The 16,611-nt window shown below is 53.0% G+C and overlaps 1 protein-coding gene across 1 annotated transcript; it reads left to right on the forward strand.

Annotated features, from left to right (window-relative positions):
• Positions 1 to 1,693: 1,693 nt before the first annotated feature.
• On the forward strand, positions 1,694 to 15,979 carry LOC129475539 (short stature homeobox protein). Its single transcript, XM_055269626.2, has 5 exons — positions 1,694 to 1,973; positions 5,302 to 5,510; positions 12,722 to 12,779; positions 12,901 to 12,989; positions 15,573 to 15,979. The coding sequence occupies exons 1-5, from the start codon at positions 1,694 to 1,696 to the stop codon at positions 15,816 to 15,818; spliced, it is 882 nt and encodes a 293-aa protein (XP_055125601.1). The 3' UTR covers positions 15,819 to 15,979.
• Positions 15,980 to 16,611: the final 632 nt, after the last annotated feature.

Below are 16,611 nucleotides of genomic sequence, written 5' to 3' on the forward strand. Positions count from 1 at the left end.
ACAGAGAGAGAGAAAGAAAGAAAGAAAGAAAGAAAGAAAGAAAGAAAGAAAGAAGAGGAAGGAAAGAAAGAAAGAAGAAAGAAAGAAAGAAAGAAAGAAAGAAAGGAAAAAGAAAGAAAGGAAGGAAGGAAAGAGACAGGGAGCGACAGAGGGAGACACACACAGAGAGAGAAAGAAAGAAAGAAAGAAAGAAAGAAAGAAAAAGAAAGAAAAAAGAAACAGAAAGAAAGAAAGGAAAAAGAAAGAAAGAGAAAGGAAAGAGGCAGGGAGGGGACAGAGGGAGAGACACACACAGAGAGAAAGAAAGACAGAAAAAGAAAGAAAGAAAGGAAGGAAGGAGAGAGAGAGGGAGGGACAGAGAGAGAGACATAGAGAGAGAGAAAGAAAGAAAGAAAGAAAGGAGAGAAAGAAAGAAAGAAAAAGGAAAGAAAAAGAAAGAAAGGAAGAAAAGAGGGAGGGACAGGGAGAGACACACAGAGAGAGAGAGAAAGGAAAGAAGAAAGAAAGAAAAAGAAAGAAAAGAAAAGAGGGAAAGGGAGAAAAAAGTCCACTTTATTTGCAGAAGGTCCTTTTGGCAGGAGCCGTGACGCGTTTGGTTTCCAGGATTTGGAAAACGAATTTGAGACCGCGATGGCGAGCACCGGCTCCCCCTGAAGCACATTCAACAGCGAGAGGCGGGAGGGAGCGCACAGGAGCACATCCCACCAAGAAAACCAAAAAACACAAGTCATTTTTTTCCCCAGTAAATATCACCCAGACGCCAGGGTGACAGCGCGGCGCTAAGCGAGGCGGCCTCGCGCCGGGGTCTGCCGGGGTCTGGCGCGCGCAGAAAGAATTGATCTTTACGAACGGGATCTCCCGGGCACCTGGGCTTCTTTCTGCGGGTCCTGGAGACCCGGGAGGCGGCCTCGGGCATCCTCGGCCTCCGCCCCCGCCTCCCACAGGCGCCCGCGTCCAGGTTTGGGGACACTCGGGCCCCTTCCCGCTTTGGGGCATCCTCCAGCCGCGTTCCATCTCACCGACTCTCCATCCAAGGACGCGCCGCCACCAACTCGGAGCTCGTCCTGTCCCAAGATCGCGCGTTCCCCGGGGCGCCCGGGTGCCCCCTTCGCCATCTCCACCCCGGAGAGACCCGGGCGCTTCCTGGAAAGATCCAGGCGTCGGGCTCTGCGCTCCTCCCGGGGGGCGAGGGGGTCTGGACGGCTGGGACCCTCCTCTCTCCAGCCGTGAACTGCTCGTCTCTGTGTCTCTCTCTGGAGGAAAACTGGGAGTTTGCTTTCCCTGTAGCCACGGAGAGGACGCGGGTAACCCGTGTAGGGGGCTCAGGCGCCTGCGCCCCTCTCCTGCGCGCGCGCTCTCCCTTCCAAAAATGGGACCTTTCCCTCTTCGCACCAAGGTGTACGGACGCCAAACAGTGATGAAATGAGAAGAAAGCCAATTGCTGGCCTGGGGGGTGGGGGAGACACAGCGTCTCTGCGTGCGTCCGCCTCGCAGCCCGCAGACCGGTAATTACACCAGACACGCAGCGCATGGGGGGGCTGGGCGAGGTCGCCGCGTATAAATAGTGAGATTTCCAATGGAAAGGCGTAAATAACAGCGCTGGTGATCCACCCGCGCGCACGGACCATCCTCTCCGCGCGGGGAGACGCGCGCATCCACCAGCCCCGGCTCCTCGCCAGCCCCGGCCCCAGCCATGGAAGAGCTCACGGCTTTTGTATCCAAATCTTTTGACCAGAAAAGCAAGGATGGTAACGGCGCAGGCGGAGGCGGAGGAGGTAAGAAGGATTCCATTACGTACCGGGAAGTTTTGGAGAGCGGACTGGCGCGCTCCCGGGAGCTGGGGACGTCGGATTCCAGCCTCCAGGACATCACGGACGGCGGCGGCGGCCACTGCCCGGTGCATTTGTTCAAGGACCACGTAGACAGTGACAAGGAGAAACTGAAAGAATTCGGCACCGCGAGAGTGGCAGAAGGTAAGATCGTCTGCGCGCCGGCGGGTTCCAGGGGGGCCGTCCTGGGGTTCGGCGCCTCCTCGCCCCGGAGTCGGCCCCGCGAGCCCTTCGCTCTGCGCAATTGCAGCGCCCGGCTCGACAGGGTAAGGCCCGGGCCGCCAGGTTTTCCCTAAGAAAGGAAGGGAGGCAGGAGTGGACCCGACCGGAGACGCGGGGAGACAGGCCAGGGGTGGTGGGTGGAAGGTGGGGGGATCCCAGGGAGGGTCGCAGCGGGGGCCGCGCGCGTGGGGCACCGACACGGGAAGGTCCCGGGCTGGGGTGGATCCGGGTGGCTGTGCCTGCAGCCGTAGGGCCTGAGATATCTTTTTCATTTTCTTTTTCTTTTCTTTCCTTTTTTTGTTTGTTTGTTTGTTTGAGACGGAATCTCGCTCTGTCGCCCAGGCTGGAGTGCAATGGTGCGATCTCGGCTCACTGCAACCTCCGCCTCCCGGGTTCAAGCGATTCTCCGGCCTCAGCCTCCCCAGTAGCTGGGACTACAGGTGCCCACCACCCCACCCGACTAATTTTTTGTGTTTTTAGTACAGACGGGTTTTCACCATATTGGTCAGGCTGGTCTCGAACTCCTGACCTCAGGTGATCCGCCCGCCTCGGCCTCCCAAAGTGCTGGGATGACAGGCGTGAGCCACCGCGCCCGGCCTGGGTCCTACCGGCTTAGGATGTGGGTTTCTGTCCCTGCCTGTGTGCCTTGTATTTACGGTCACCCAGACGCACAGAGGAGCTGTCTCCACGCGCCTCCCCAGCGCTCAGCGCCTGCCGGGTTCCCTGAGATCATGGGAAGACTCGAGGCTGCGTGGTCGGAGACGGGAAGGCCCCGGGTCAGCTCGGTTCTGGTTTCCTTTAAGGAACACTTCATTATTATTTTGTTTTTTTCCTTTGAACCTCGCAGCTTGATCCTAGTGAAAGCTGTTGGGTCCATTAAAACTACTCCCGTGCCCGCAGGTGGCCGGGATCTGGACGGGGCGCGAGGGGCCAGGGGAAGCTGGTGGCTTCGCGGGCGCGTCCTGACTCAAGGTTGTCAGAGCGCAGCCGGTTGTGCGGGGCCCGGGGAGGTCCCCTCTGGCCCTTCTTCCTGATACTTCAGTGGTGGATCGTCCCGGAGTGGAAATTGGGGAGTAAAGAGGCTCAGAGAGAGGGGCTGGAACCAGGGATTTCTGTGCAAACACGACAACTGGGCGGCATGTACATCTTCGGAATAAAATGGGCTGGCTGTGTCCGGGCACAGCTGGAGACGGCTACGGACGCCTATTATGTTTTCATTACAAAGAGGCAGAGAATCCAGCCTCGGCTTTCGCTGATTCCCAGAGTTGAGGTACGAGGGTGAATTCCCCAAAGGTAATTCTTCCTAGAACTATGGGGCTACCTGCTCTCCCGGGCCCTGCATTTTGGGTGTGGAGTGGCCCCCGGGAAATAGCTTTGTATTCGTAGGATGCACCAGGCACCTTCCCAAGGCCCTGACCTTGTCAAAGCAGAAACCTGGAGCCACTTGAGGGCCTGCATCTAATTTAAGAGGTTTCGCAGTGCCCGGCGCCCGCTTCTGTGGGGTTGCTTTTTGGTTGTCCTTCGCAGACACTGATTTGCTCCTCTGAGCTCTCTCTTCTCCCCCTGGCCATGGACCCGGGAGAGAAAAGTGTGTTCCAGGCCTTTCCAAAGTGAGAGGAAAATAAAGACCGGGCCACAGATCCAGGGCCACAGGAGAGGAGACAGAAAGTCCCCGTTACATTTTCGCCTTGGCTGGGTACAGAAAGACCCCCCCCGGGGCCAGGACTGCCACCCCTGCTAGTATTGATTCATCAGATCCACTTCAAATGGAGGTGGGAGGGCAGGGGAGACTCTGAGGCTACAGTGGAAGCCTGGAGTTTTGGGGAACAGCGAGCCTGGGATCCCGTGGGTTTTGCAAAGCCTGCGGGTGCTTGAGGGTTTTGAAGACCAGTTTGTCAGCTGGGCTCAAGTGCTGGGGTTCAGACTTAGAGAAATGAAGGAGGGAGAGCTGGGGGCCGTCTCCAGGAAACGATTCACTTGGGGGAAGGAAGGGAGTGCTCTCGCAGTCACGTGCCTTTTAGGAGGTGAAAGAGAATGTGAAATCCACGTTGGAATAAGCGTCCAGCAGTGAATCTAGCTCGGGGTGGGGTGGGGGGGCCCTGGTGTGGATGGTGCACCTTGGATTTGTCAGCTTTGCAAGCTTCTTGGTTGCAGTGGCCTTGCCTGTGGTTCTGAGACTGTTTCCAGACTAAACTTCCAAATGTCAGCCCCTCACCCTTGACAGCAAGGGACACCTAATTAGGGCATCGCGCGCTTTTCATCTGTGCTCAGCAGGCCCGAGATAGGAAGAGAGGGGCGTTGGAGATGCCACTTCCACCAGCCCTGGGTTGAAGGGGAGCGGGGGAGACACCTTTTACTTAAACCCCTGAGCTTGGTCAAGGGCTGAGTGTCTAAAATGAGGAAGGAAATGTTTTTCACCTGGAAACGCTTGAGGGCTGACTTTTCTGCCCTTCTGACTCCCCCAGCAAATACAGACAGGTCTCCATTATTGGAGATGAGAAAGTGCCATGTATGGCACCCTGGTGGGGTAGGCGCCCGACCGCGTGTGAAAAAGTGGGAAGGAGAGATTTCTGCGCACGCGGTTCACCCCCCAGGCGCGGTGGTGCATTCAGGTACTCAGATATGGTTCTGCCGTTCTGGTGAGAAACAGGCTTCTGTAGGGCATTCTAGCTCCGCCAGATCCCGGAGGGACCCCCAGCCCTCCTGCGCTGCAGCGGTGGGGATAGCGCCTCTCCAAAGGCCTAGAATCTGCAACCCGCCCCGGGCCCTCCCCGTGTCCTTCCCGGGCGTCCCGCTCCGGGGATCGATCCCACAGTTGGCAGTTCTTCCTCAAATACTTTTCTTTAAAAATATGATTTGACACGCCACTCTCCTTAAAAAAAAATAAGAAAAAAAGGTTAGGTTATGTCAACAGAGGTGAAGTGGATAATTGAGGAAACGGTTCAGAGATGAGGCGCAAAAGCCCAGGTATTTTGGGAAAGCAGCGAGTATCCCCTTCGGCTTTTGCCTTTTGGACCCCACGCAGTTTTTGCGTCAAAGCGCATTGGTTTTCGAGGCCCCCCTTTCCACCGCGGGATGCACGAAGTGGTTCGCCACGCTGCGCAATACCTCCCCGCACCGCGCGCCACGCTGCCTGCGCGGAGGACCCCGCGGGCCGTGCTGGGGGAGGCGGGCGCGGGCGGAGAGGACCCCGGGAGCCTTTGGTGAGGCGCTCCCGGCGTCAGCCCTGTGCCCTCCGCTCCCCACCCAGGGATTTATGAATGCAAAGAGAAGCGCGAGGACGTGAAGTCGGAGGACGAGGACGGGCAGACGAAGCTGAAACAGAGGCGCAGCCGTACCAACTTCACGTTGGAACAGCTCAACGAGCTGGAGCGACTCTTCGACGAGACCCATTACCCCGACGCCTTCATGCGCGAGGAGCTTAGCCAGCGCCTGGGGCTCTCCGAGGCGCGCGTGCAGGTAGGAACCCCGGGGGCCCGGAGCCGTCGCCTGGTCCTCGGGAGCGCACAGCATGGGTACACCCACCTGCGCCCGGGCCGTGGTCCCCTTCCCGGAGCTCGGGGAGGTTGGGTGAGGGGCGGGCTGGGGTTCCTGGATTTTTGGAGACGTCTGAGGCCTGTAGGATAGGTTCATTGCGTTTGTTTGCACCAACGACAAACAAATAAATATATATACAAATATATGTTATACAAATAAATATATGTTATACAAATATATATATCGTATATATTATAGATATCTGTTTGTCCTCGGTGCAAACGCACCGAGTGAACCCATATATTGGCCCCTGACTCCGTTCTGTTCCCCTGGGATTGGTTACAGGGGCCAACACTTGCAAACAAAACTTTCCCTGGATTATACTTAGGAGATGAAGCTAAGATGCATTTGATGCAGAGTGTTTTACGAGATTTTTCATTTAAAAAAATGTATCTTTTGGCCCCTGATTCTCTTGCGTCTTCCCGTGTGGTTGCATTGAAAAGGATTCCTTAGGATGAAAGGAGAGGGGTGCCCTCTGTCCCTAGGTGGGGAGAAATAGGGTCTTCTGTTTCCTCCCTTTTTTCACCCACCGTTTCTGTCTCCCTCTTCCCCTCTTCAGCCTTGACCTCTGCTACAAACCACCCCCTCCTCCCTCCGGCTGTGGGGAGCGCAGGAGCACTTTGGGCATCTGGATGCGCAGAGACCATTAGCGGGGCACGGGTGCCCCCCGTGGAGCGCGCGAATTCACGGTGCCCCATCAGACCAGGCACTGGGGGGCGGGGGGCCTTGAGTGTGCACAGAGGGAGGGGCGGGCAGAGGCTTCCTTACTTAAAGCTATGAATTCATACTTAAGGGTATGAATTTATTTCAGGGGTGCTGGTGGGAGAGTCCCCAAATGGCTTCCTCCAGCCCCTGCCTGACAGGTCAGCTCCCCTGGAAGGTCAATTCCTCCAGTCCTTTCTTCTGGTTCTGGGCAGGACAGAAGGGCCGACAGAGAGACAGACAGAGAGAGATAGAGAAAGAGAGACGGTCAGGATCCCCGTACCCTGGGGACCCGGTCAAAAATAAATGAAATTAAGATTGCCGACCAGGGAGAGACCCGTGACAAAGCAAAGGGCGTTCAAAGCAAAGAGACGCATTCAAAGCCCGTTCCCGTAGGATTGGTTATGAGGTCAACGCATTCAAACACAGCTTTCCCTAGATTTTGCTTAGGAGACGAAGATACAGATGCGTTTGATGCAAAGTGTTTTACAAAATCTTTCATTTTATATATATATATATATATATATATATATATATATATATATACAGACATATAAATATATAAACATATAAATGTATATAAACATATATAAATAGATATAAACATGGGTTATCAAGTCAACACATGCAAACACAACTTTTCCATCGATGTTGCTTAGGAGATGAAGATACACATGGGTTTGATGCAAAGTGTTTTACAAAATCTTTCATTAAAATATATATATACATATAAACATATATAAATATATATAAACATGTAAATATATATAAACATATATAAATATGTATAAACATATAAATATATAAAAACATATATAAACATATGTAAACATACATAAACATATATATAAATATATATAAACATATAAACATATAAATATATATAAACATATATATCTCTATATACAGATATATAAACATATATCTCTCTATATAGATACATATAAACATATATATCTCTCTATATAGATACATATAAACATATATATCTCTCTATATAGATACATATGAACATATATATCTCTATATATAGATACATATGAACATATATATCTCTATATATAGATACATATGAACATATATATCTCTATATATAGATACATATGAACATATATATCTCTATATATAGATACATATGAACATATATATCTGTATATAGACATATAAATACATCTCTCTATATAAATATATCTATATAGATATATAAACATATATATATAAACATATATATCTGTATATAGCTATATATAAATATATCTATATATAGATATATATAAACATATATATCTATATATAGATATATAAACATATATATCTATATGTAGATATATATAAACATATATATCTATATAGATATATAAACATATATATCTATATAGATATATAAACATATATATCTATATAGATATATAAACATATATATCTATATAGATATATAAACATATATATCTATATATACATAAAAATATATATAAACATATATATCTATATATACATAAATATATATGTAAACATATCTATCTATATATACATAAATATATATAAACATATCTATCTATCTATATATAAATATATATATTTTTTTGGTCCCTGATTTCCTTCGGTTCCCGTGGGGTGGGTTATCGCGTCAACACATTCAAACACAACTTTTCCACCGATGTTGCTTAGGAGATGAAGATACAGATGCATTTAATGCAGAGTGTTTCACAAGCTCTTTCATTAAAAAAAAAAATATATATATATATATTTTGGCTCCTGATTGTCTTCCGTCTTCCCCTGTGGCTGCATTTTTAAAGGCCTCCCCGAGATCGTTAGGGTTAAATAAAGCCTCCCCAGGCATCTTTACCGAGGGCTGTGGTCCCCAAAACGGTACTGTCCAGGGCAGAGAGAGGCTTTGATGACTGGGAGGGAGGACTGTGTCCCTCCTTAGGGGTCTGTGTGCATCAGACACAGGGGTTTCCTCGCTGTCCACCCCTCTCCCAGAAGATGGATTGGACTGCCCCATATAAATTAATGAAAAGATTAAAGTTTCGCTAAAGGGGACATCAAGTGTATGTCATCTCCTGGTGTCTGTGTGCCTGGGATCCGTAATATATCCCAGCCCTTGATGTACTGTTTCTATAAAAATAAATTACTTGTAATTTAATTCCACACTATTTCTTTCCGTAGTCTATTACCGACTACAGCACCTTTAAAGACAAATCGGGGAGAAGTCAGGGGTTATCGATTCAGGGGTCGCATGAAAATTTAACGACGGTAAATAATAATAAAAACAAACATGGGAATGGAATAAAAGACATAATTCTCTATCGCCTCAGGGAAAATGGTCGTATAATCAAGGCAAGCGGGGCTTTGAGTCGTCATAAAAATCAATTAGTTTAAACACAGACGTCGCGTGGAAGGTCGTGATAGTTGAGGGGACAGGGACAGGGAGCAGGGACAGAAAACGAACCGTATTTTAATCCCAGCTCTTGTGAATTGTTGGGTAAAAATGTCTTTCAGTACAGCCTGTGTCCCGTGCTGTTAGCGGATAGAGTTTCAATTTACTGTGGAAATTTGCTGTAAATAAATTGAGCATCCGATGGAAGCTGTTCCTGATTAACCTTTTATTTTTAGCGTAGCCCTGCAAAGTCCTATCACCCAGCTGTCAGGGTTATAATCGAAAGTTATGAGACCGCGGTGAGGGGCAGGCGGTAATTTAATTACAACAAATATCTTTGGGTTTATGGCGCAGAGCTAAATTAAATGTCATTATTCACTGTCTGTAATGGAAATCAAAAGTAAATCGCATTACGGCATTTGTGAAAGAAAGCAGTGAGTGGTGTTTAATGAAGAAATAACTGTCTAAACCAGTGTCACACACTTCACTTACCATATTCAGGCTTAATTGGAATTGATCGTGAATCACTCCAAGACTGATTTATTAGCGCTTAACGCAGCGGCTAATTCATCACTTTTATTCTTCATCATCTTTTTTTTTTTTTTTCCTCTCCCCGTGTTGAAGGGAGAGTGAATGAGGCTTTGCATGTTGCAGTAGGGTTTTCCTCTCCCCGTGTTAAAGGGAGACTGAATGGGGCTTCCCATGTTTCACGTTTCAGTAGGATTTTTCCTTTCCCCATGTTGAAGGGAGAGTGAATGAGGCTTTCCACGTTTCAGTAGGGTTTTCCTCTCCCCGTGTTGAAGGGAGAGTGAATGGGGCTTCCCATGTTTCACGTTTCAGTAGGGTTTTCCTCTCTCTGTGTTGAAGGGAGAGTGAATGAGGGTTCCCGCGTTTCAGTAGGGTTTCCTCTCCCCGTGTTGAAGGGAGACTGAATGGGGCTTCCCATGTTTCATTTTCAGTAGGGTTTTCCTCTCTCTGTGTTGAAGGGAGAGTGAATGAGGCTTTCCACGTTTCAGTAGGGTTTTCCTCTCTCTGTGTTAAAGGGAGACTGAATGGGGCTTCCCATGGTTCACGTTTCAGTAGGGTTTTCCTCTCCCCGTGTTGAAGGGAGAGTGAATGGGGTTTCCCACCTTTCAGTAGGGTTTTCCTCTCCCGTGTTAAAGGGAGACTGAATGGGGCTTCCCGTGTTTCATTTTCAGTAGGGTTTTCCTCTCCCCGTGTTGAAGGGAGAGTGAATGAGGCTTTCCACGTTGAAGTAGGGTTTTCCTCTCTCTGTGTTGAAGGGAGAGTGAATGAGGCTTTGCATGTTGCAGTAGGATTTTCCTTTCCCCGTGTTGAAGGGAGAGTGAATGAGGTTTCCCACGTTTCAGTAGGGTTTTCCTCTCCCGTGTTAAAGGGAGACTGAATGGGGCTTCCCGTGTTTCATTTTCAGTAGGGTTTTTCTCTCCCCGTGTTGAAGGGAGAGTGAATGAGGCTTTCCACGTTTCAGTAGGGTTTTCCTCTCTCCGTGTTGGAGAGTGAATGAGGCTTCCCACATTGCAGTAGGGTTTTGTTTTTTGAAAAATGGCCTCACAGACGCTTTTGGGTGGCTGGCTTGCTTTCTGGACCCTGGAGGAGACGGCAGAGAGTCCAGGTGGGTGTTGAGGGGTACACAGCGGCCGTCACTTGGGCGGTCAGTGGAGGTGAAGGTCTGAAAGCGCGAACTTTGGAAATTATTTGTGAAGTTCGATGTCAGCCCCACGCAGGGGCCGTTTTTGGCGGGGGGAGGTGGGTGAGGGAGGATGACTTTGCTGGGAAACAGGCGCGCTGCAGCCCAGCAGGACCCACTTTGGAAATGAAAAGCCACTTCCAGAAGGTGGGCGGGAGGCTCGGTCTTGGGTTCGAGACCAAGTTCACGTTGCGTTGTGTAGACTCCTGGGTGCTCCCTAACTGTGAGGGTTTTCTGAGGTTCCCTTTCATAGGGGCACAGTGCACAGTGCGTGAGGGTGGCTGCGTACCGAGGGACCGAGCACGTGTTTTGCCCACAGCAGCTGGAGTGACTGGTTCACTCACCACCTTGGCTGACGACGCCTGTCTCTGTACGAATTATTTCTCCTGGGCACCGACTGCCTTGTTGGTCAGGGTGGAGGTTTTCTGCCGCAGAAAACCTGTTAGGAGGAATTAAGCCACTGACATTGTCAGGGAGGAGGCGGTGGGGGAGTGGATGGGGAGGTGTCCAGATTACAAGGCATAGGCTAAACTCCCTGCGTTCTCCAGCTGGTCTGTCTGTGGAGGAAGAGATTGTCAATACTGGGAGGGCGGAGGGGGCTTGTAGGAGGTGAGAGGGGGTGGAATTTGCACGCAAATCTTGACAAGAGGCCTCTGTGAATCTCCCCAGCCTCCTGAGGAACCCCTGCTCTATTGCACTCAACTTCTTGATAGCTTCCCCCATGGCTCAGAAGTCCTCGGAGGGGCAGAATGCTCCTACCACAAAGCCTGCAATCCTTGGTGGTCCTCTACGGGATGTTTATGACCCTTGGTAATATGAACGCGACGCCTTCAGCTCCCCAGGGCTTCCGAGGAGGTGGAGAAGGGCAAGACATTTTCTGGGCTGGGTGTGTCCAGAGCTAGATTGGAGAAGGGGCTGGATTTGGAACTCTTTCGCCATCAGCTCTCACCCTCTCCCTTCATGGCTAAAGCCTGAAGGTGGAAACCTGGGTTCTCCTACAGGGTATACAGGAGTTGGGGGGCGGGGTGCCCACACAGATTGCTGGAAAGTTCGACAGTCCACTTCCACTGTCTCGGAACTCACTTTTTCACTTAAATTCATCAGTGTTAACGCACAGGTCTCACTTACGCAGGGCACGGAGGGTTTAACAATTTCTAGTCCTAGGTCAGGTGCAGTGGTTCACGCCTCTAATCCCAGCACTTTGGGAGGCCCAGGCGGGTGGATTGCTTGAGGTCAGGAGTTCAAGACCAGCCTGGCCAACATGGTGAAACCCCGTCTCTACTAAAATACAGAAATTAGCCAGGCGTGGTGTCGCATGCCTGTAGTCCCAGCTACTCCGGAGGAGGCTGAGGCTGGAGAATTGCTTGAACCTGGGAGGTGGAGGTTACAGTGAGCCGAGATCATGCCACTGCACTCCAGCCTGGGCGACAGAGTGAGACAATGTCTCAAAAAAGAAAAAAAGTATAAAACCAAGCTGTAAGGCCAGGCACGGTGGCTCACACCTCTAATCCCAGCACTTTGGGAGGCCCAGGTGGGTGGATCGCTTGAGGTCAGGAGTTCCAGACCAGCCTGGCCAGTATGGTGAAACCCCATCTCTACTAAAACACAAAATTAGCCGGGCATGGTGGTGTGCGCCTGTAATGCCAGCTACTTGGGAGGCTGAGGCAGGAGAATCGCTTGAACTTGGGAGGTGGAAGTTGCAGTGAGGTGAGATTGTGCCACTGCACTCCAGCCTGGATGAGAGAGCGAGACTCCATCTCAAAAACAAAATAAAACAAAAACAAAGCAAAAACCAAAAAACAAAACCCAATTTTCAGTTCTAGGCCGGGTGTGGTGACTCATGCCTGTCGTCACAGCAGTTTGGGAGGCTGAGGCGGGTGGATCACCTGAGGTCAGGAGTTCGAGACCAGCCTGGCCAACATGGTGAAATCCCGTCTCTACGAAAATACAGAAATTAGCCAGGCGTGGTGGCAGGTGCCTGTAATCCCAGCTACTCGGGAGGCTGAGGCAGGAGAATCGCTTGAACCTGGGAGGTGGAGGTTGCAGTGAGGCGAGATTGCACCACTGCACCCCAGCCCTGGTGACAGAGCAAGACTCGATTTCAGAACAACCACTACCACAACAAAACAAAAAAAATTAAAAAAAAAAAAAAATTTCAGTACTAGGCAGTCAGTGATGCAGGGCTGGAGACAGAGGGGCGGTAAGTGTCTGGGCGCCCACCAGCAGTCACCTCCCGGCTCCCAGAAGTGCAGACTGCTTGGTTCATCGTCATGGGAAGGGTCCTCCCTGGGGAGGTTGGGCTGGATTCGCAGGGCTCCACATCTCTCTCTGCTTCTCCCCAAGGTTTGGTTCCAGAATCGGAGAGCCAAGTGCCGCAAACAAGAGAATCAGATGCATAAAGGTGGGTGTCGGGACTCGGGGGACCTGAAGCTGGGGGAGCCTGCTCCAGGAGGGATGGGGGGTGACGAGATGCTGGCTGCACCCAGGACCACCACACTGACACCTGCTACCTTTTGCCACAGGCGTCATCTTGGGCACAGCCAACCACCTAGATGCCTGCCGGGTGGCACCATACGTCAACATGGGAGCCTTACGGATGCCTTTCCAACAGGTACCTCGGTTGTTCTTACTCTGAAGACCCCCAGGGACCCGCCGCTCCCCTCCCCTTTCCCCTACTTGCTCCCCCATCCTGACACTCCTAGTCCTTCCCCGCCCCTGCAGACTTCTCAGCCGGCCCTCAGAAAAAAAGCAGTGGCTTTTCCAAGGAGGCATTTACAGGCACCTTGGCACATATTAAATCAGGCTGGGCCTGGCATGGTGGCTCACGCCTGTCATCCCAGCACTTTGGGAGGCTGAGGCCGGTGCGTCACCTGAGATCAGGAGTTCAAGACCAGCCTGGCCAAGTTAACGAAACCCCGTCTCTATTAAAAATACAAAAATTAGGCGGGGTGCAGTGGCTCACGCCTCTCATCCCAGCACTTTGGGAGGCCGAGACAGGTGGATCACCTGAGGTCAGGAGTTTGAGACCAGCCTGACCAACACAGTGAAAACCCATCTCTACTAAAAACACAAAACTTAGCCGGGCGTGGTGGCGCACACCTGTGATCCCAGGTACTTGGGAGGCTGAGGCACGAGAATCACTTGAACCTGGGAGGCGGAGGTTGCGGTGAGCCAAAATCGCACCACTGCACTCCAGTCTGGGTGACAGAGTGAGACTCCAAGACTGTGTCTCAAAAAAAAAAAAAAAAAAAAAAAAAAAAAATCACGCTGTAAAACTCCACTTTTGGGAAGGTGAACACACACAAACCCAAACAGAAATCTGACAAAAACCAGAGGAGTGAAAAGTGCACCTAGTCAGGCACCCCCAGCTGGCTTGCTGCCTGGTTAAGAAGGGCGGGTTGCTTGCGCCTGGATATCAGAGATGGGACAGACACCCATTCCCTTTTCACCACCACCCCAAGGGCCTGGGGCGTCTGCCTGGCCCCTGGCCCCTGGCCTGGTCTCTGCATCTCCGAGCTGGAGTAGCACCCTACTCACCTCCCCACTTACTTTGGAGTCAGCAGCGCTTGGGTGCCCAGGGTGGATTTGGGGCTTCCAGGGAGTAGGAGGTCGGTCGCCCAAGCTTCCCCAGGGTGCCGCTCTCTGCTCTGGCTTAGTGGGGGGGGATTGGATGGGGGGAAGCGGGGAGCTGCGTGGAAGGAGGTGCAGGGTCCTAGGAGGAGAGAGCGCAGCGCCCACGTGCGCCCTGCCTGAACGCAGCTCAGCACCCGGCTGCTGCGGCGCCCCTTGCCCCTTCGATCCCTAATTTGGGGGTCGGGAGTGCATGCGCGGGCGGAATGGGGTTGGGAGGGCTCTGGCAGGGCAGACGCGTGGCCTCTGTTCTTCACCGTTTTATTCCAAGGGGACAAGCTGGGGTTTGTATGTGGGCGCGTGTTTGGCGAAGGGCCGGAGGTCCTAGCCCTCTGACTGCAGCCTCAGCTGGCCGAGGGCGCAGGGGCTTGGGGGGTGGCGGTGGAGAGCGGAAGGTATAAACGTATAAATCATAAATGAACAACTCAGAAATGGACCCCGAGCGCCGGTGGCCGCTAGCTCTCCAGCATTCCCTGGCCCAGGCCCGAAGGAGGGGGGTCCGCATCCCTGGCTTTGCGCACCAGAGCCTTGGGGACTTGGTGTCCCCGGGAAAAGCTTGGGGACCTGGTATTCCCGGGAGAGCCTTGGGGACCTGGTGTCCTGGGACAGCCTTGGAGACCTGGTGTCCTGGGAGAGCCTTGGGGACCTGGTGTCCCAGGGAGAAGCTTGGATACGTGGTGACCTGGGAGAGCCTTGGGGACCTGGTGACCCGGGAGAGCCTTGGGGACCTGGTGACCCGGGAGAGCCTTGGGGACCTAGTGACCCGGGAGAGCCTTGGGGACCTGGTGTCCCGGGAGAGACTTGGAAACCTGGTGACCCGGGAGAGGCTTGGGGACCTGGTGTCCCAGGGAGAGGCTTAGACACGTCATGATCCGGGAGAGCCTTGGGGACCTGGTGACCCGGGAGAGTCTTGGATACGTGGTGACCCGGGAGAGCCTTGGGGACCTGGTGACCTGGGAGAGCCTTGCAGACCTGGTGTCCCAGGGAGAAGCTTGGACACGTGGTGACCCGGGAGAGCCTTGGGGACCTGCTGTCCCGGGAGAGCCTTGGGGACCTGGTGTCCCGGGAGAGCCTTGGGGACCTGGTGTCCGGAAGAGACTTGGAAACCTGGTGACCCGGGAGAGGCTTGGACACATGGTGACCCGGGAGAGGCTTGGGGACCTAGTGTCCCCGGGAGAGGCTTGGGAACCTGGTGTCCTGGGAGAGGTTACTGGGGACTGGCTGGGGGAGATAACGTTGTGAGCCGAAGTCCCTGAATCCCTGCAAAGAGAGCGCATCTGGAGCCGCCCCGAGGGCGTTCCAGATGTGGACCCCACTCCCATGCGTTTTGCAGGGAGCTGTTCGGATTCCCCTGGCCTGGCTCGCCCCGATGCATCCAGTGGCAGCGCCAATTCTGGGCCAGGGAGAAGGAGGACAGTCGGGTGTGGGGTGGTCTCCAGGGCTGGAGAAGGGGCGACGCTCCCTAGGGGAAAAGAGGCACGTTGGGTGTTTCCGGGGGCGCGGGGCGGAGCAGGCTCCCCAGTCCCCATCCTGCGCCCTCACCCCTTCGGGCCCGCTCCTGCAGGTCCAGGCTCAGCTGCAGCTGGAAGGCGTGGCCCACGCGCACCCGCACCTGCACCCGCACCTGGCGGCGCACGCGCCCTACCTGATGTTCCCCCCGCCGCCCTTCGGGCTGCCCATCGCGTCGCTGGCCGAGTCCGCCTCGGCCGCCGCGGTGGTCGCCGCCGCCGCCAAAAGCAACAGCAAGAATTCCAGCATCGCCGACCTGCGGCTCAAGGCGCGGAAGCACGCGGAAGCCCTGGGGCTCTGACCCGCCGCGCAGCCCCCTGCGCGCCCGGACTCCCGGGATCCGCGCGCCCCGCCTGCACAGCGCGTCCTGCACTCAACCCCGTCTGGAGCTTCTTCCGCGGCCACCGTGCTCCGGGCACCCCGGGAACTCCTGCAAGAGGCCTGAGGAGGGGGCTCCCGGGACCGTCCACGCACGACCCAGCCAGACCCTCGCGGAGATGGTGCGGAAGGCGGAGCGGGTGAGCGGCCGTGCGCCCAGCCCGGGCCTCTCCAAGGCTGCCCCTGCGTCCTGGGACCCTGGAGAAGGGTAAATCCCCGCCTCGCTGCGTCTTCCTCTGCTATACCCTATGCATGCGGTTAACTAACTACACACGTTTGGAAGATCCCTAGATTCTATGAAACTGCAAAGATCCCGGGGCTGGTCTCCGATGAAAATGCCATTTCTTCGTTGCCAAGGATTTTCTTTACTACCGTGCTTCTTCCTTCATCCCAAGAGGCTGCGGAACGGGTGTGGATTTGAATGTGGACTTTGGAATCCCAGGAGGCAGGGGCCAGGCTCTCCTCCACCGCTCCCCCCAGCCTCCCAGGCAGCAATAAGGAAATAGTTCTCTGGCTGAGGCTGAGGACGTGAACGGGGGGGTTTGCAAAGGGAGGGGAGGGGGAACCGAACCTTCCACGTTGAGACTCCCACGTTCTGGGGACCTGAATGAGGACCGTGATGCTCGCGTACACGTCTGGCCCCGCAGCACCGGAGACAGTTGGGATGCCTTGTGGCATGGAACAGGAGACTTTATAACTTTTCCAGTATTTGATTC

Source organism: Symphalangus syndactylus, chromosome Y (genome assembly GCF_028878055.3).
Source record: "Symphalangus syndactylus isolate Jambi chromosome Y, NHGRI_mSymSyn1-v2.1_pri, whole genome shotgun sequence".
Taxonomy (NCBI): Eukaryota; Metazoa; Chordata; class Mammalia; order Primates; family Hylobatidae; genus Symphalangus; species Symphalangus syndactylus.

Excerpts from the sequence above, each read along its gene's own strand:
- LOC129475539 (XM_055269626.2), top strand. The coding sequence starts at position 1,694 with ATGGAAGAGCTCACGGCTTTTGTATCCAAATCTTTTGACCAGAAAAGC. Across the intron at positions 12,780-12,900 it reads AGAGAATCAGATGCATAAAG|GCGTCATCTTGGGCACAGCC; the intron begins GTGGGTGTCGGG and ends CTTTTGCCACAG. Across the intron at positions 12,990-15,572 it reads TACGGATGCCTTTCCAACAG|GTCCAGGCTCAGCTGCAGCT; the intron begins GTACCTCGGTTG and ends CCGCTCCTGCAG.